Source organism: Numenius arquata, chromosome 2, assembly GCF_964106895.1.
Source record: "Numenius arquata chromosome 2, bNumArq3.hap1.1, whole genome shotgun sequence".
NCBI lineage: Eukaryota > Metazoa > Chordata > Aves > Charadriiformes > Scolopacidae > Numenius > Numenius arquata.
Window position 1 is genome coordinate 125,399,521 of NC_133577.1, and position 20,444 is coordinate 125,419,964.

Genomic DNA, 20,444 nt, shown 5'->3' on the forward strand with positions numbered 1-20,444 from the left:
ACGGGTGAATACAGACAAATCACGTGCCTACATTTTCAAGCTGGATGTTGATGGAGGTAGCCCAGCTTCAGGTACCTTTGGCCTAATTTCAGATGAATTAATCACCTGCAACCGAGTACCAGAGCTGTTAAATGTTTGCTCTCACCTGTAAGACCGTGAACCGGCAGGAAAAAACCCTTATGGCGTTGTTTATATTACGAACAGCATTCGCCCAGCTCAGTCCTCCTCAAACCAGCAGATCAGCTCCCTCACGCCGATGCAACGACTCTTGGTCTATGTCAATCTTGGACTGGTTTCAGATGAGGAGGTGTTTCCACCAGCCCCCTCAGTCATGCAGGACGCTGCTCAGCCATTCATCTCAGGACCCAAATGTCAGTGTCCAGGGATGCTACTGAGCTGCCTATAGGTATACCATACTCATATGCCATTTAATGCTAGTTAAGACCCTCACTGCTATTCCACCCAACTTTCAGCTTCCGCAGGGTGCCCATCTCCAGCACATCCAGCGTCACCCAGCTTCATGCGGCTGTTTTCGATACCCTGAGACATCCCAAATGACACTGAATGCCTAAATCTAGGCAAATGCACTCAACCCTTGTAGATGCAGCGAATCCCACACGGCCTCTTTACTGCCTTTAAAAAAACACTAATTCCTGGGAAACAACAGATTTGGCTGAAAAAAGCAGTACTTTTCACAGTCTCTGCAGATCCTGCAATGCCCAAGGTGAAGAGATAATGTATCCTTTCTTGTACTTCCTCAAGATTTTGGAAATACCACCAAGTTGTATACAGTCCACCCAAAGCACGGCCTCACATGAGAATAAACCCAAATTACATGCAAGAAATTGTTTTTGTTCAAGGCCCAATTTATTGCCTTGGGTTATACTTTCTGCTACAGTCCTTCTCCAAGAAAAGCTAAAGCTCTCCAAAAATAAAAACACATTTCCTTTGCCTGTGATGGAGGAAGGTTATTTTTCTGAGCACTCAGAGTTTATTTTATTTTTAAAGATTGCTTGATTAAATAGGAACCTATTAATATATTGGATTTTCTTACTGCATTTTAAAGGGCATTTCATGAAGGTTGGTGTTGCCTTCTTGCAGTTTTTATGGAATCGAGAAAAATATTTATGGTGCATCAACAGTGTGCCAGGCTAAATAGTTTTTTCCCTCTCACCCTGCCAAGATACTTCTGTGGTGATGTGTTACAAAATGCCTTAGCAGGGCTCTGATTCATGCTCATTGTGGCTCGGTGCCAGGTGGGGTACAGGACACCGAGGGCCGGGTGTCCCCACCAGATGTGGGGCTGCCCCGTTTGGGCAAACCGGCGGCGATACCTGTTGGCATCAGTGTCCCGTAGGGCTGAGGTCTGACCCACAGCTCCCGTCCTACTCAGCTGCAGTGGCCGGAGAGGTCTCCCACCCAAAACCACAGGCTTTTACGGCTGCTGCCATGAGCTCTGGGTGGGATTGCAAACCTGGTTCCTTGCATCATGTAGAAATGTACAGAAATACAGAGGGCAATCACTCAGGAGGACCGTTCGTGGCCACCTTTCAGCAGTCCATACCTACCAAAAAAAGCAATTAGCTGCTTAATATTTTGGCTCCTGCTGAAGTCCCTTTGACTTCACACCTCTAATAGGACTTTAGCAGTGCTTGGGGATGAGCACACGTGGCAGTATGCATTAGCAAATTAATCACGCACTAAACAGAGCAAAGCTTTAATAAATGTTTTAGTGAACTGTGATTTTCCTTAAATCAGTAAGGAAAATTCACTTCAGGAAAATCTCTATGCTCATGTAAAAGTGCAGTCGTCGTATGCTTTGCTAGTGGAAGTGTCTTGTAAGAAGTAAAAAGCTGTGCTATTAAATCTGAATGGAAAGATCCAAATATCGGGACCCTAATTCAGGAAGGTGTCAGCGGTTTGCTAAATCACACCTCTTGCAACACATTATTTGAGAATACCCACATGGTTTCTTGAGCACGGCTGCTCTCCTACCCACAGCCCGGCTGAGCATCCTTTTCCCCCAGGGCTCCTCGCTTTACAGCAGCCGTAGGTTGGAGAGTGAGACCAACAGCTATTCACCTTCCCTGCAAGCTTCTGAGAAATTTGACAGGACATCCATCAGCTGGCACTTGTTCTTCAAAGTGGAAAAAGACAGAGTGTTTTACCTTCCAACTATATAACTTTGCATAATAAAACTGTTTAGACTTGGAGATTTTTCTGATGAATGCCAAATGCTCTGCAGCAGCAGCCTTCACCAGCAGATCTAAATCATGCAGCTGAAATGAAAGCCTGCTTTCCAATTTATGCACTAACTTCACTTTTTTTCCAGAACCAGAGAAAAAAACCTGAATGCACTCTGCCCACAAAAAGGCTTTTTAACACAGTAACAGTGTGGTGACTGGAAACACAACTCTATTCCTGTTGCATCTCACAGGTACCATTTGTTTTCCCACGAGGACAAGGAAACGAAGACGTCCCTCCAATTGCTTTAATTGTTTTTTGAAGGTGTTTCAAAAAGCTCATCGCTTCAGGGTCACCGTAGCTACTCGCCATGCTGACTGCAGTTATACTGAACTGATTTTCAAGAGGCATAAACATTATTAGACATTAAAAAAAAAATATAATTAACAGATAACTAGCACATCACTAATGTTACAGATGTATCTTTGAGGCCAGACCACATTGTCTCATCACTGGAGGGCTCTTCAGGGCAGTACAAATCCTTATCCACTGCTCTGCAAATCCCACTCTGTTGGCAGCGTGATGCTAAAACCACTGTTATTTTCTGACTCCTGCTTACAACCTGGATTGCACAGGAGAGGAAAACTGCCCCGCAGCTTTAGAGTTCCTTCCAGTTGTCTCCCTGATGTCCATTCACCAGTGAACCATTGCTAGAAAACCCATCAGCAGGCTGGAGTGGAGAGCTCAGAGACATTTCTGGAAGGTCTTTCTGCCCTGCCGGGATTCCCAGCACACTGAAAAATAACAAGGTTTTCAGAAAACAAAATGCATTTCGGTTGTGTTTACTCTCTTGTCCCATTTCTAGTGTTTTTGAGGTGGTGCAGTCCACCTCTTTTTGGAGCCAGTGGTATTTTTAGGAAAGGGAGCATGTTCTTGCAGAAGCATCATCTACAAAACACCAGAATTGCAGCCAAATTCCCAGCATACTGAGATACAACAGGGGAGATTCTTATCATATTACCATGACAAAAACAACACCTTACATAGTACATTTTGAACATCTCGCATAGCAAGCCTTAATTAGTTAGATCTCAAAGTAAGTTACAAACTAGGTTGGTGACTGTTTCACAGATGGGGAAAGCAGGCCAGCAAGATGCTGCAAATTTCTAAGGTCATAAAAAAGGCCAGTGGCACAGTCAGAAATTAAATCCAAGTCTCCTAAACCATTATCTAGTCCTCTTCCACCCAATAAATGCCTCTACCACTAGCCCACATCATCTCCAAAGCTCAGGACTTTACAAAGTCTGACTTCTGACCTTTGACCAGCTGCAGTACCAGTATCAATACTGGGGTACCCATTCTGGGAGAATAGCAACAGCAAGGATACTGGGCCAAAGATACTGATTGGCAAAGTAAGAGGAGAACCCGTGCTTTGGCAATTACCCTCATGTGAGCTCTAATACACATGCACGGCCAGTAAGGCTCTCCATATTTGAATTTTCTGCTGAATCCTGCCCATATGAAGTACCACAAAGATAACTCCAGCTCAAGGACAATCCAGCCCTGCTGGGACACCAGGTATTTCAGACTGGTGACACACTTCTATTAAAATACTAAGTGTGCCAATCTCCATGTCTTCAATGGTATTTGGAGGACTCTCGTTTCCCTGCATGACCCCCTCTTCTCCTCCCTGTCGCCACCATGTGAGTAGTGCGGAGAGAGGAAAAGACTTCATAAGCGTCTCAAAATTGGTTCATTGACATCAAAGGCCAACTTTCACTATTTTTATTGGGAGCAGAGTTAGGCCACTACAGATAAATCCTGACCTAGATGCTTTTTGACGCTTGCCTGCACTTGTCGTGACCAGAGACAGAGAATGCTGGAAAATGGAATTCCTATTGCTTTTCACAGTTCAGACGTGGACACGGCAACTGCAATAAAATCTACCATAAATGCTGATGCTATCTAATAAAAAGGACTGAGCTGAGGGAGGAGAGCTAAACCCAACGTGACAGTGGGCTACACAAACAGGAGGATTTTGTTCTGGACTCTCAAGAGACAGCACACATTTTCCTACTTGCATCCTCAGCAGACATCTCATCCAGTGCCTGTCCAGTATTGCTTTTGCCACCAAAAGCTTTATATCAGAACACACTTGGCTATGTTAAAAGCTGACAAGAAGCCCATCAACCTTACAGATACAGTAAGTAATGTCTGAAAGATGACTTATCTTGACTGTTTTGTGTCAAGGCTTCAGGCAGATCCAAGTTTATTCTGCATCCCTCCATGGTCAAGGGCAGCCAAATATAAACCCAAAGACTGCTTTCTCCCAGTCTGGGAGCTCTGATGTGTTTGCAGACACGCCAACAATAAATTATGAGAGATCAACATGGACACAGGGCCCAATTCTTCCCTGAAACATGCCCTTTGGAATAAACTGTATTAATCTAGATATTAAATTATGTAGTTATAACGTCATCCAATGTTCAAATTCTGCTCTCATTTATTTCAGAAAAAAAAAAATCTACATAATACCTTGCTGAAACTCTGTAATTTGTCCTTATAGACCACGATACACACAAGTATTCAGCAAGAGCCACAGCAGAAACAGATGCCAGCAGATGGTATTATCCTGAACGAAATCAATTAAGGACATTTACAATATGTCAAAAGTGCAGCTACAAAAACAAAGTGTAGACCTGTACATCTGTTTCTTAATGAAGCCATGAGTATCTGACGGTTAGCCAACAAACCACAAGATAAAGGCTGCAGCAACACCAATAATAGATAAGGAAATACCATACGTATTCAGATCTTTCAGCAGTCACCAGAAAATACAAGACGTTGAGCAGAAAGTGAGTAACCAGATATCGGAAGTCCATATGTCAGGCATAAATGTAACAAAAATATAAGCATATGAGATTTTGATATCACAGATCTTGTAAGGATGGTGATTTGCTCAGAAATTTTAGTAATGGGAGTCATATGGCAAAAAAAATTTAAGAAATACTGTTCTCCTCCATGACACAATCCCCTGGCATATTTAAAAGGCTGCTGGGAACCCTGTCGCATTGTCTGAAATAAAAAGAAAAGTGCTCACGATTCCCTAAAAGCTGTTTACGACGTCTCTGTTGAGAACCCAGTGACATACAACATTACAGGCACAATGAGCTACGCAGCCAGGTACGTCAGTGCCATCTTTTAGACTATATAAAACACAAACGGGCTGAGGGAATCCCAAAGATATTCGTACAGGGATTTTTTTTTTCAACAAAAATCTTATATTCTTAAGTTGCCCACAGAGATGAGAGGTGGAACATTTCATGGGGAGGGGGGAGGGGGAATTCTCTTTTCTGTGCCACAGCTTCATTACACCATGCTACTCACAGAATCACAGAATGATATGGGGTTGGAAGGGACCTCTGGAAATCATCTAGTCCAACTCCCCTGCCAAAGCAGGTCCACCTAAAGCAGGTTGCACAGGAACGTGTCCAGGCAGATTCTGAATGTCTCCAGAGAAGGAGACTCCACCACCTCTCTGGGCAGCCTGTTCCAGGGCTCTGCCACCCTCAAAGTAAAGAAGTTCCTCCTCACGTTTAGGTGGAACTTCTTATATTCAAGTTTGTGCCCATTTCCTCTTGTCCTATCCCTGGGCACCACTGAAAAAAGACTGGCCCCATCCTCTTGACACCCTCCCTTTAAGTGTTTATAAGCATTGATAGATCCCCCCTCAGCCTTCTCTTCTCTAGACTAAAAAGACCCAAGTCCCTCAGTCTCTCCTTGTAAGAGAGATGCTCCAGGCCCCTAATCATCTTTGTAGCCCTCTGCTGTACCCTCTCCAGCAGTTCCCTGTCCTTCTTGAACTGGAGAGCCCAGAAGTGGACACAGTGCTCCAGATGTGACCTCACCAGAGCAGAGTAGAGGGGCGGGATAACCTCCCTCGACCTGCTGGTCACCCTCTTCCTGATGCACCCCAGGATGCCATTGGCCTTCTTGGCCACAAGGGCACATTGTTGGCTCATGGCCATCCTGTTGTCCATCAGGACTCCCAGAGTCTTTCTCCTCAGAGCTGCTCTCCAGCAAGTCAGCCCCCAACCTGTACTGGGCTGTACTTGAGCACATTCAAAGGATGGGGACTCATTTATGGAAGAAAAGGGTTAAGACCACTGAAGTCCTGCTGCTGAAGATGACATTTAGTGTTCACTGTGACAGTCCCTGTAACTTATTTTCGGTGGTTTGCTGCAGATACCCATCACTACAAACAGGGACAGGACCGTCCCAGTCCTTTGCAACATGATGAAAGGTCTGCTATTAAAATAGACGATCATATCACCTCCATGGACAGCACTTGTTATTTAGCTCCTAGGGAACTCATACCAAATTTCTCCTACGTTTGCTGTCAAACAAATGAAATATTCAGACAGATTTACATTAGGTGTTAATAAGGGCTGAGGGCCAAGGCTTCCTTGAGGACCCAGGAAAAACACAGCCTTAGCACTAAGTGAAAAACATACTTACACTGTATATTGGAGCAATGCATCATCCACTTTTACCAAGGCCCAGACGACAGTCTCATTAGGCCAGAGATGGATAAATGACAAATGATCTGGTGAATAATGTCACTGTGGGCCATGCAGGACTTCATCCAAGCAGTACCACTGAAAACAGATGACTGGGAAGGGATTGTAAGGGTAAAAAACATAAGGCTTTAAGAATGACATTCCTGGAAAAAAAGCCGTGCATATTTATATTTAATCTGCTTTGTAAATTGATTTTGTCATGTTACCTTGTCAAACCATTGAACACACTGAATAATTGCTTAAGCAGCATTGATAGAGATGTGACAGATTATTCAAGCATTGTGATTCTTTGTTCTCATATAACTCATTAAGAAATGATGATTGGTTCCATTTACAGCTCTTAAGTTGAATTCAGCAACCGCTGACACATGAATTCAACCTGGCATCTACCAATTTTTTATTGTTCTCAGTCAGAAATTGTTCCTGGCGAAGTGGCTCTTGCAAACCATTTCAGTGTAGTGGCTGATGATTTTTTAATGACACAAGACAGAAAGCAAAAAAAAAAAAAAAAAGCAACTGACTTCCCTGCTGATTTATAGCGTCTATGGAATGAAAAGAAATAAAACTTCTTGTACTTTGTATTCTCCCCTCCCCCCACCTCCTTTTCGGAGGACTATTTTTAACCTCTGTCGTTTCATTAAATAAATTCACGGCACATCCCTGCAAACAACTGGGCTGGCAGAAGATGTGAACCACCCCGCGGGACACGCTCAGCCCCTTCCTCTTCTGCCCTGGAGCTGCAACCTGCTCCTCCACAGCCCCGTAACTTTATATTGCCGTTTGAAACCTGAGCGTAAGGAGCAGAAAACGCCGCCGTTCCAGTGTGCTGCTGAGGAGTACAGGCTTTTCTTCACTCCCAAAGGAAAACCTCCAGGCTGTGCACATCAAAGGCAGAATTTTACATTCACTTTGTGCTGCTACAAATGATTTAAGAGAAAATCAGAAGAGAAACAGGCCTGGTGTGCTTTTGTGTGCTACCCTCTGACTTCAGGAAGATCTATTCACAGTGCTAAGCCGACACACAAGGAGACCTCTAGGAAGACATTTTACAAGCACCTTCTGAAGCCAAAACCTTTTTTAATAAATATTTTTACTACCACTTTCCCTATCTTCCATATTTTGCCTTAGTGTTAAAGCACCAGAATATCTAAGACACTGTTATGTCCCTAAGGGTATTGCTTAAATAATAGCAGAAAAGGGAATTGATTACAGAAACTAATGTACCCACCACCATAACGACATTTGCAAGGTGGGCTTTTAATTGACATGACTTTGCAACCCATAACCGTACAGCAGCAGAGGGCAACAAGCAGTTGCCATCACCCTGCGGGCAGGGGTGCAGACCGGAGTTAAATGTGGTCAGTGAAGATACTTCAACCACCCCATCTACAGAGGGAATCCCTCACGAGCTATCCGAGACAGACCTCCTAACATCCAGCACAATGTTAGTTAGTTCACCTTCCACTTGCTGCGCTCAAGTTTGCACCCAAAAAAGCTCTAACAGACTCCATCTGCTCCCCACCACCTTCACTTACCCATGGGAAGGGTGCTTTATCTAAACAAATACAGCCCTTAAGTGACCCCCCAAGGAAGACGTGTTGCTGCCTTCCAGCTGTGATTCCAGCTGTGCACACCTGCGGGATGTGGCTACGGCCGAGGGGTTTGTGCAGGATCAAGACAGGAGATGGAAAGCAGTGATTCAGTGTCGCGGAGGTAAGGTGGAGGTGAAGGAGAAGGGGAGAGGGAAGGACCATCATGCTCTTACTACCTATTTGACTGGGTTTGCCTCCATTAGCTAAATGAACGGGGGGAAACCACACAGTTCCTGTTTAAATCTTAGGCAAAGTGAGCATTTTCCTTTTGACAGGTATCAGAGACCAGAATTGTCTCAGAAATGGAGTTAGAGGCCTGTGGGGACAATCACAGATCTAAGACCGCCTCTGAGAGCTTTCCATGATCTACGGTCACAAACTGAGCAAGGTCAACCACCACGTATTTCAGCAAGTAGTGGAGCACTACCAAAGTCATCTCTTATTAAAGATGACAGAGCAGGAAAAAGCTTCCATCTCTGAAAGCAACTGACCGGTGAACAAGAGTAGAAACACAGAGCCATCGGCTGGACCCAAGTCTTATCTCAGTAGATAGAAGGACACAATAAGGCATCACAAAAGCATCTGTCAAGAAGTCACTGCATAGACAAAGGCATTTAGAAATCAGCTAAAGCCAGTTTTCATCCAAGGACAAGTACCAATGATACCTGCGGATATTCTCATACTGTATTTTGGATTAGACCCTCTATTAGGGGTAATGAAGCTCAGGTGATATAAGTGGGCATGACTTTCCTGACTTCACCTAAATGTAACCCAAATAAGATGAGATATTCAAACTACAGAATAAATTAACAATGTTCTCAATGCTTTTAAACAGTTTTAACCAAATGGCACAGGTTATTCTCTATGCATTTTTTAATGATGCCAAACAACATGCTCCGTGGCAAGAAACTAGCACTATATATCACTATATATCACTATACATCACTATACATCACTATTGAAATAGTATTTTTAATGTGTGTATATATAAATACTATATATATACATACACTTATACACTGTATCTATTTCTATGTATGTAAAGGTCTCCCACACCTTCTTCATAACCGCATGACAATGCAAGATAAAGATGACACAGCATCACACCATCTCCAGAGCAAACACTGGCCCTGAAGCTGGAAGTCATTTCAGTGGCCTTTGACTATCAATAATTAAGTGTTGCCCGGTGCAGTGCACGAGCTGTCCTATCCAAAGGACCAATGTCTTTGAATTTTTGCAGTTGTATATCTCAAGAACAAGCAGGGAGACTCTAGAGTCAATTAAGTGAAAAGCACCCCATTTAGACAAGTCTTTCACGGCGTTTACCTGCAGCTGAATCCCATTGCTCTGCTTTGCCCCAGACCTCTCCCTCTTGCCTTTACCCCCAGTGCAGCTCCACTCACCAGAAGTGGAAGCAGAAGGAGCGTGCTCCCAGCTGTAGTACTCGTTATGTTCTCTTTCAGCAGTGCCAGAAGGGCACATGGTTGCTTTCTGAGTACAAATTATCTAGGATGTCACTCAGGAATCCTAGAATCACTTTATTTTCTTTCCATTAAAAATATAAGAAACTCATTCAATGGACTTGCCTGCAAAGCTTTGCGAGATTTTTTTTTTTCAGGTCCTCTCTCTTAAGAGCCTAGGATTTATGTCCATGACATAAATTACACGGCTACAGGCAGGAAAATTAGTCAGTAAAATTACTCCAGACACACCTTAACGGAGCCTAGAGCAGAAGCCTCCCTGCAACCTGCAGTACCTGTATGTCCTGTATTTACGTGCTTTTGAGAACCCCGTTTTTTTCAGCTCATTTCTTGGTACATTCTCCCCCATCATCTTAGTATATAGCCTACTGCTTCCTAAAAAGCATAAGCCGTAAGTCAGATCTGCCCCATGAGACGTTTCCCTTCTTTCTAAGTTATTCCTCTTGTGCCCCTGGGTCACTTGGCCAACAGGAGTCACAAAATTATTCTGCTCCATAAATATTTTTATCTAAGCATCTTCTCATGGTGCAAGCAACTCGGCTAACAAGCCACATGCTGTTCGATTCCCTCTTCTCTCCCTAAAGAAGGGCACACATGCGCAGCAGTCTTCTAGTAGGGGGTTTTGTGTTGTTTTGCGGGGTGTATTTCTTATGTTTGGGAGCATTTTATGTTGGGAAGAAGAGCTTGTTTGCTTTGCAATATTCAGGTTGCTATGTTATTATGCTAGAGAAGGTGTCTCAAAACACCGTGGCTTGGACTCAGAGAAGGAGGTGGTGTTTTTATGGTGATCATCATCAGCCCATGGAGAAGCTCAGCAGCGTCAGATTTTCCCCTCAAAAAAAGTTGCATCTCTTGAACAACTTAATTACACCCCTACGGCAAGAAATCCCATTAATGCAGAGGTGTGAGCCTGATGATGATCCCAGAGATTTATATAGTCCTTCAGATATCTCAGGCCCCAGCTACAAAATGTCCCAAAGTAAAAGACGAAGCCTTTGAAATTCTTCAGGTGCTGTGCAAGAAAACAGGGTAGTGAGCACAAAACAAGTTTAATTCTGCCATTGATGGCGCACACCAAGCACTCTGCTGTGCCTGAAATTTCTAAAACGCTGCAAGCTTCATGGCTGGGCACATTGTACTGATTTACTTACGCTGAGAGGCAGCGGAAGACAAGAGGGAGCAGGGGGAGGAAATCTCCAAGCCAACTCAATATAACAGTAAAGGATTATTCAGGGATTCTCGGCAGTCTCTCTCAAACTACGGCTGAATTTGATTAGCAACCTGTGTCTTCCCCAGAGGAGTTTTCCACGTGGTTGCAAATCCTCTAAGTCCTCTTCTCCCCCTCCACACCCACCTCCCTTCTATGTTGTTTGAGTTTTTCTATGTCATTTTGGTTTTTCCAGTGTTTTTCATCCAATAGTTTCCCTCATTTCGGTCCTTGGCCCATCACAGGGGAAAATGGCAGGGTCATAGTTTAGTTGGAAAGTTGAAGCCTGGCTCCTTGAATTATTTAAGCCAGGATGGGAGGATGGGATCCTGCTAGGAGCGATCCCACATCGCCCTGAGAACCACCTGGTCTGCTCCAGCTCTTTATAGTTCTGGGAAGACCTCGGTTCCTCTGAGCATCTGTGAAACAATGCAGCAATAAAGCGCCCACAGCATACGGGCAGCGTTTTGCATCTTCAAGCCTTAACTAATTATATGTGATGACCTTGGATGAATCACGTATAAATAAATACATTTTGAAGGCATTGGTGCTGACACGGTGCCCGCTATTAAAAGAAGCAGGATGGTCCACTGCGTAAGGCTGGAGTTAAGATCCAGGCTCAGCTCTGGGTTTACAAGTGACACACTTTCTCAGCTTTAACAAAACAGTGTTAGCATTTTTGTCTTACTTATTTAGATTAGAAGTTCTTCTGGGTACGAACAGCCTTTTACTCTGGTGTTTGTAATATTCCTAGCTAAACAGTGCCTGATCTCATCTGAGAGCAATAAAAAGCATAGTAATAAAAACCCCAAATATTTTAGACCCCTCATATTTCACTTGCTAGTGTCTAACCCTCAAATACACACCGGCTTTTCAGCCTTTGCCAATCTTTACATTTAAGCAGGAGCAGCTACATTGTTTTGTACTACTCTCAAAAGCCCATCCATTTCTGCAACCAGTAACGTAGCTGGTGGGACACACAGAGCAGATCCAAAAGAGAGCTTCCCAGTAGCTTTTTCTTAGCACATCCAGCGTTAAAAAAAAAAAAAAAAAAAAGCAAGCTTTTTAACTCAGACAAAAAATTCTGCTAAAGAGTATTATTTTAATTTAACCTCATACAATCTGTTTGGTGAGTAATTCTGGCATGAAACTCAATACACAGCTTTCAATATGAAAACATCAGTGAAGGGCCTTGAAAAGTTTATTAACAATCTGTTATTTATAGTTTTCTTTTTAAAAAATGATTGACACAACATTCAGAGGAAAATTATAGGAACCGCCAAGTCAGATAACAAAAAAACATATCAGTGTTAAGATTTGATAGAAAGGTTTTAAGGAACAGTATGATTTCTAGAAAGGAGAAATATCCTGATTGCTAAGCTATTTGTCATTCAGCCCAATCACACCCGTATGTTTGCAAATTATTGTTATTGTTGTTAATTATTATTTACAGAAAAGCACTGAAATGCAAGGTGGGGTGAATTCCAACGAAAATGACAGATCACTGCCCCAAGGAACTTTTTATCCCTCCTTTCACTCATTACCTGTTTACTAACAGTACCCGCTTAGTTCCAACCTGTTTTCATGCTATCTAAAATGACTAGAAAATTAGGTCCTATTAAGTAATCATGAATATAAACTGTGACTCACCGGTTAAGTGAATACCATTACTGGCAACAAATTCAGAATCCTATTATAAATGCTTGTTATTGTCAAGCAAACCAAAACAATACAACTTTATTCAATATTAATTGTATCCTTGGATGCTTGAAAGGATTAAATAACTCCGACCAACATTCTGCATGTAGTCAGGGGAATTGTGCGTGAGGGGCAACAAAAATAACCGAGGTCAGTCACAGAGGTAGAGAGAAAAAGAGACAAAAAGGAAACAAAAAATACATAAAGAGATTTTTTCAGCTCCTATGTGAAAGCAGATGGAGGGTGAAGGAAGCCAACAGGCTGCTCCAGATGGTGGGAGTGGCGGAGAAGAAGGCTCTCACACCCACTGTGTTGTGGCTGTGATGGGAAGAAGACTTTTGGTTGAAGGATTACTACAGGACTCCAAAGAGTTGGGTTCAGCTCCATCCATTACCCCTCCACCAGGGCTTCAGACCCTCTGGGTTTTGCTTGTTGTGAGCTTTAGGGTGTCACCTACCTCTGCGGCCGGCAAAAAATACCAGTATTTTTGGGCATGCTTTGCCCTCAGCTCAGATCTGCACAAAGAGCAGTTGTGGAGTTGACATTGGTTATATTGAGGTCCTCACCAGCAGTTACACTGAGTTTTGGGCTAGGCAAGGATCACATTGTGCTAATCCCCTTGCCAGAATGGGGCTGGGGCGGGGGGGGGGGGGAAGACCAAACACCCTATTCCAACCCTACCCAAAGGGGTTGCTGTCACCTTGCCAGTTAAATACACTTCTTGGTTGCACAAGCAGGAGGCTGAGAAAGTACAAAGATGTACTTGAAAGAGAACAGGCATGGAAGAAGAGGCAAGGCAGAGCAAAACGAGGTGAGGCATCAAAACCAGTAGAAAAAAAATCTCATGAAAGAAGAACGAGCACATATGTGAGCTGGCAATACAGCAAACTGGGTATCCCCAAAATGATGCATTTACCTGAAAGCCTTTGATTATGGGGTATTTTGGACTCTAATTTTTTAGACGATGAAAGAAAATTGACCTTTATGCTACACTGTTGCCTCAAACAAGTACTGTCCGAAACACACTCATGAACTGTCAAGACCACGGAGAGTTGTCAAAAATGCTTTCTCACCAATGGCTGCAGATTTTTTTCCCAATTCTCTCCATCAGCCTTTAAATCCATTGACCATCTTGCTTTTCCCATTGATTTCCCATCTTGATTTTCCCATTTTAATTCCAGCTGAATACTCAAACCTGTTATTTCCTGTAACCGTTCGAGGGAGACGAACAATCTACATTACAAGATACTACAGTTCACATTGCAAATAGTTGGGACTCATTATTTTTAAGCCTCCAAGAAGATACAGGATTGTAAACTATGCCACACAATAGCAAACAGGATTAGTTAGTTTAAAACAAATGTGTCACCTTAAAGGAGCCCTAACAGTATTTTTCTGCTTGCCCTATAGAGAGTGAACAAACTAAAACATCTGAGTTGTTTTCACAGCATTAAGTTAAACATGAATACTTGGACCTCAGCTTTCACTCCTCCTCCCACAGATGCTGGAGAGGTGCTGTAGGTACCCTTCACCTCTTAGCACGAATTATCCTTGGGTTTGATGGTGAGATTCCCAGAGTTACAGATTTTAAGGTCAGAAATGACCATGAAACATCTTCCTCTGTAAACATGGACAAGAGGGTCTTTCCTGGTGACTCCTACACAAAGCCTGAGAGCTTTGTGTAGATGGCAAAAGGATTTCTCCCAGCAAGTCAGCCCGGAGGAGATGGGAACCGCTTGCCTTCATAGTTTGCCCCAGTGGTTCATCAGCCTTCCTCTTGAAAACATACGCCTTAACTTCAACCCTTTGGGGCCCTGTATTTTCTCCCATGAAGACATTTTTTTACTGTGAAATATTTCTTTAATGTAATTTTTTTTTAAAAATGAAAAATACTGAACTAAGAAAAAGGTGAAACATTCTAACAGAGCCGCTGCTGCCTCACTGGGGTGTCATAAGAGAGAGGCAGAAATTGCTGGTAATGTCAGCAGAAATGTGAAAATCAGACAAACTCTTCAATCCTCACAGGGAGTATGGAGCCAGAGAAAGCACAAATAACAACATGTTTCTTTCCGTCTTGAGAATTTCCAAAATCAGAAGGGAAAAACAATTGAATAATTTTCACGGTATCTCAAGTTAAACGGCTAAACAGTGATGATTCGTTGTGTTAAATCCAACACAAGTGCTTTTGGAACAAAGTTGATGAGAAGGAAGGATCTTTGACCAGAGACAACTAGAACTGGAGCTGACTGGCATCTCCCAGCACCTCCTCTCTGCACGGCAACTCAAATGCATGGGGCACCTCCGCCAGAACCTGTCCTTACCACCAGTGTCTTCTCAACAGTGGAAGTCAAGGCTGAATGCCTGGCCTGAGGCACATCACCTCCATGAGGCTTGTCCCCTATGAAGGTCTGAGCAACCAAGAACAGACGAGAGCATGAGGTGGACCAGCTCATGAAAAGCCTGAGTGTCTGCCTGCAGGGGAAGATACCATGAAGGACGTGAGAGGACAAAAACACAGGAGGCAACAGTTTGTGACAATGTGTGTGTGTGTGTGTGAGAGAGAAAGAAAATAGATGTGAGTGCAGGATGTGGAGTGACTTCATTTCACAGCATGAAGGAGCACATATGGGCGCGCGGAAGAGTCACGAAGAGCACCAGGAGCCCAACAAATGGTGTAAGAGTATGGAAGAGACACAGGACACAGATGAAGCAAAAATTACAGTAGAGCCCCTGCGAAAAACAGAACCACCTATAAGTTTTCTCTGTACTGAATTTTAGGGAAGTACTGGACGCATTATTGAAGTATATTTTTCTTCTCACTCGACTTTACTGTGTTATGGCTATAACCGTAAAACTCTTTATGTTATCATTACTAAGCTCTAAGGAATCTAACACTTCATTTTTAAGGACAGCATCAGTATTTCCATAGTTACTAAGCTTGAGCCTTTCTAACTACGATAACTTCATCATAACTCTAATGTTATTAAGGCCTAATGACAGATACCTTAGAAATGCGGGGCCGTGTTGGCAGACCAAATGATTGGAGGCTTTTCTCTTTGGCTGGTGAAAGACATTATGTATCTTACTACTTCTTGGAATGTCAAAATCTGAGTTTTAAAATGCCTTAAACATAGTATCATTTAAATATGGAGAAAAAATTCTATTTCAGTGATCATTCATCCTCTTATCAGATTCCTGCTATTGTGAAATTTTACATCTCTCGAGGGCTGGGGCGGAAATCCCCCTCTTCAGGCAGGCCGGAGAATTGAGTAGAGCTAAAATAAGTGAATTTGTGGAATTTTTAAAAGATAAGCAGTCAGACCCTCTTCTCTCCTCAGGCCTACTACCTGTCTTGACTTGGAAGGGATTCTCCATCAGCTGAGGATCTGGCCCGCTGCTATGATTTTATTTTATCCTTGATTTACTTTGTCTATTTCTTCCAAGCTCCTTTTTCAGGATCTGTAGCTTCCCTTTCAAAGACTCAGTAGGGAACAGGGCCAGTTCCAAGAAGAGGCGGCCACTAAACATGTACATAGAGCGTGGTGTCAATGAATTTCACTGAATTTTTAGAGTTGGAAGGGACCATAGAGATCATCTAGTCCAACTCCCCTGCTGAAGCAGGATTGCCCAGAGCATGTCAGAGCATGTTACTCAGGACTGCATCCAGGCAGGTCTTGAAAATCTCCAGAGAAGGGGACTCCACAACCTCCCTGGGCAGCCTGTTCCAAGGCTCTGGCACCCTCACCGTAAAGAAGTTTCTTCTCATATTTGAGTGGAACCTCCTATGTTCCAGCTTGTGCCCGTTGCCCCTCGTCCTCTCACTGGCAACCACTGAAAAGAGTCTGGCTCCCTCCTCCTTCAACCCACCCTTTCACTGCTGTGTTACTGCAGTCCTACCTGGACAGGCACCACCAAACTGAAGCAGCTCAAGAATGGATCAGGACCATTATATATAGTAATTACATATATATTTTATATATATAATTTAATATAGATATTTTATATATTCCTATTTTTTATATAATATGTCATATGGTCTTGATTAATATTACCAAAATAGTTTGTTGACACTGTGGCATCCAAGAGGTTGCAGTCACAAACTGTAATTGTTGCTTAGGGACTGTGTAAATACAGGTTTGAGTGCCATCTGAGCCAGCCACTGCGCTGCTGCTGGCTTCTTTAGGAAGACACTATTGCCCAACAGCACCGAGCAGACGACAGACCTCAGCCACCGAAGGAAACAATTCTTTGGGTGGAAAAGGCTACTTTCTTACATCTGGAGGCGACGTCCAATTCAGGATGCCTATTTCAGTATCAGCGTGGCTGGACATGATTTACAGGGACATGTGAATAATTAATTCCAGCTCTGGAAGAGAGAGCTGGGTACTCATTAGAGGTTCCTTGAAGCCCAAATGATATAATGATTAACCGAGTTAGGATCTTTTTAATAATTCCAGCAATTTCAACTCTCCCATGTTAAAGATCTGCTGAAAAGCTTTTATTCAGATGAAAGACTCCTTTCAGAGAACAAATCATTAATAGAGTATACATATAGATTCAACATTCACAAATCAATGCACTTGAAATAAAGGTTGTTTTTAAAGTTTCTCTTTCACTTTCTTCCCCGATTTGGGGGTTTAGTTCTCTAACCAATTTTACCACAGGCAGTTAAGACAGCTGCATGAAAAAGGGCTGCTTTTCTGTTAAAAGTGCTTTTAGCACTTGGGCATCCTCAAATGGAAGGTGGCAGAGAAATGCAAAATAGAGCTACTACACCAATCCAGCACACTGTACTTGAGACGCCAAGTTTTTCACTCCAAGGCCATCCATGCTAGAAAAAAAGCTATTAGACGGATGTCCAACATGGTTCAGCATTACCATGCAGAAGGAATCAAAGCAGATTTTATCCCTGCTCCTAAATAATGCCAGAGGAAAACATTTTGGTCCAGATGCTTTAAAGGTATTTAGACTTTTGCTTAATTCCTATTTAAGTACTTTCCTATCAACAGCTACAAATGTGTCCCATCATTTGGAGTCCTGCACCCTGTATACCTGCTGCTCGAGTCCACGAACAGACAAACCTTCAAGGCCTTCAGTGGGAACGGAACAGGTACTTTAATGCTTTGCACAGTGATGGCCTAAATTTTTTGGAAGTTTCACGCCCTGGTAAGTCACACCAGAGCTGTAGGAACTGCAGGTGCTGCGCTGGTGGGTGGGCGAGGACAGAACCAAAACTCAGATTCAAATCTCCTAATTATCAGCCTGCTCTCCGAAACTAAGGAATGCGCAACCAGAAGGTAACTGATGTGTGTAGGCTGTTAAATGCACATACATTCATAATTAATATGCCTGGGTCTGGAAAAGAGAACAGCTCCATTTTCTTTATACGGGCCCATTTGTAATCCAGGTATTTTGATTTTCTACAACTTTCTTGATTGACTGTTAAGTCAAGTTTCAAAACTTCACAGCCTCCACTCTCATGAGAAGGGACTTACAAATCAAACTGTGAGGCTCAGACAATGGTTAATAGTTTGAGACACTAATTGGCCCTATTTAATGAATTTAATTTGCAACAGCCATCCTAATATACATAACTATTAACTCTGACCAACTTTACCTTCCTTGGGACCTACACCTGCTTCCATTAACGTCAGTGGGATACGGATCAGGCCACAAAGTTAATTCTTTCTGGACCTCTTCAGGGGCACAAATTAACCCTTGCAGATGGCTCCATACACAGCAACCGGGAGGGTGACAGAGAGTTGTATAATGGAAACCACAGCAAACTGTCCTGCTGCTCTAACAAATCTCGCTGCATTAAGACTTTCCTTCCCAACACCCCTTTGCTCGGGAAGGGAACTGCACCCCTGAAGCAACAAGCAGAGACACGTCTCTCCCAGCATGAAATTCTGAGAGCGAAAAAAACTCAATGAAGGTGACGAGAATACACCGTAACATTTGGCTCTTAACGCTGCACTTTGCTTCTTCAAAGACCTAGACAGACATTAATTTGATTTGCCAAGCCGGTGTTTTTCTGAGGGCTGTGCTATCTGCTCATCACAACGGAGTTTGGTGACCCACCTCCATATTAAATGACCAGCCTGATTCTTACTCGCAGTTTGCTCATAGGAAATCAGTGAGCCCGTCAACCAGAAATACTCTGTTTATAGAGAGCCCTCCCTTGGAAGCAGAAAGAAACTGAAATATTACAGTCGAAACTTGTTCAACCTTATTCTGGAAGCGGCACGCAGAGTATGAAAAGCACTACTTGGCATTAACGAAGCTTCGTTTAGAGACACTCTTAAAGTTGCAATTAAAGCTGGGGGGGGAGGTGGGAGGGTGGAGGGGAACACGGCAACGAAGAGCACTCCCAATACAACGGGGCTTTAATTACAACGTATATACATACAGCAGCTCATACGCTGACTGCCTTCAGCGCTCCCCGCTCTCTACCTCTACAATATCCTATAAGCGAAAATTTGTTTTAACAAAAATAAAACTCCCTGCTCAGCCAAAAAAGCATCAGCCTGCACCCCGCTCCCTTGCACCATCTGCACATGTTTATTCTCAGCCTTCTGGAAATTTGGAAAAAAAAAAAAAGCAAACAAAAAAAAAATCCCTCTAACGTTTTACTAATCTTTATGCCCCGCCACTATAAATAACAGAAATAAAGCCCAACAACAGTTAAGCGTCGTAGCTCAAACACATCCAATCCACTCCGATTATTTCTGCTCGTCTGTCCCCGAACAGACGCAGCCATCGGCTTTAGGGGACAGCGTGAGAGTCACCCCGCATTTATTTACAGTTGCACTACCCAGAAAAAGCCTTTCCCCGTCTCCTCATTCTATGAATATTTTAAAACACTTTTTTTTTCCTCTTTTTTTCTCTTCTTTTTTTTTCTTTTTTTTTTTTTTTGGGGGGGGGGTGGGGGGTGTCGTTAGCCCAGCTCCTGCCCCACAGTTATATTTTCCTCCGTGTTTCCAGATCGCCCCGACTTCTTGCTCGGAGGGATGAGCGGGGCGCGGAGAGGCACCGAAGGGTGCACACGCGAGAATACACACACACACACCCCCCATACACACACACACACCCCCCATACACACACACACACACAGACCCCATACACACACACACACACACACACACCCGCGGGGGGACCCGCGCATCCCCCGCGGGGAAGGGACAGCGCCTCCCGCCCCGCTCCGCGTCCCCCCCCTCCCCGCGCAGCCGCTCCCCGCCACCTACGTCCCCAGCGTCTCCTTGAACTCGAAGATCTTCTTGATGTCCTCCGCCTGCTTCTTCCAGGAGCCGCCACCGTCCCCGTTCTCCCGGGCCATGGCCGCGCCGCGCAGCCCCGCGGATGCCGGGCCGGGCGGCACCGAGCCGCCGTGCGGCTTTTGCTTTCTCTTCTGCCGCGGCAGCAGCGGCTGCTGCTGCTGTTTCTTCTTCTTCTTCTTCTTCTTCCTCCTCCTTCTTCGTCTTCTTCTTCTTCTCCCCTTCCTCCTCCTCCTCCTCACACTTCCTGCCCGCCGCCGCTTTTATTTCCTCCGCGCTCCGGCGGGCTCCGCGAGTGTCACTTTTCCTGGGCTATTTCCTCCCAACTTTCTCTGCCGCCCCCCCCCCCGCCCCCCTCCTTTCCCTCCTCTCCCTCCTCTCTCCTCCTCCGCGCCCCCCCGCGGAGTCACTCGCGGGGCTGCCCCGT

At 43.9% G+C, this 20,444-nt stretch overlaps 1 protein-coding gene across 1 annotated transcript in view; it reads right to left on the reverse strand.

Moving 5' to 3' along the window:
- The window catches only part of CAMK1D (calcium/calmodulin dependent protein kinase ID), a 230,078-nt gene extending 209,999 nt beyond the window's left edge, over positions 1–20,079 (reverse strand). The window contains exon 1 of the mRNA XM_074167206.1: positions 19,988–20,079. Coding sequence (XP_074023307.1) covers positions 19,988–20,079 — 92 coding nt within the window. The remainder of the gene's footprint in view (positions 1–19,987) is intronic.
- Between the last annotated feature and the right edge of the window lie 365 nt (positions 20,080–20,444).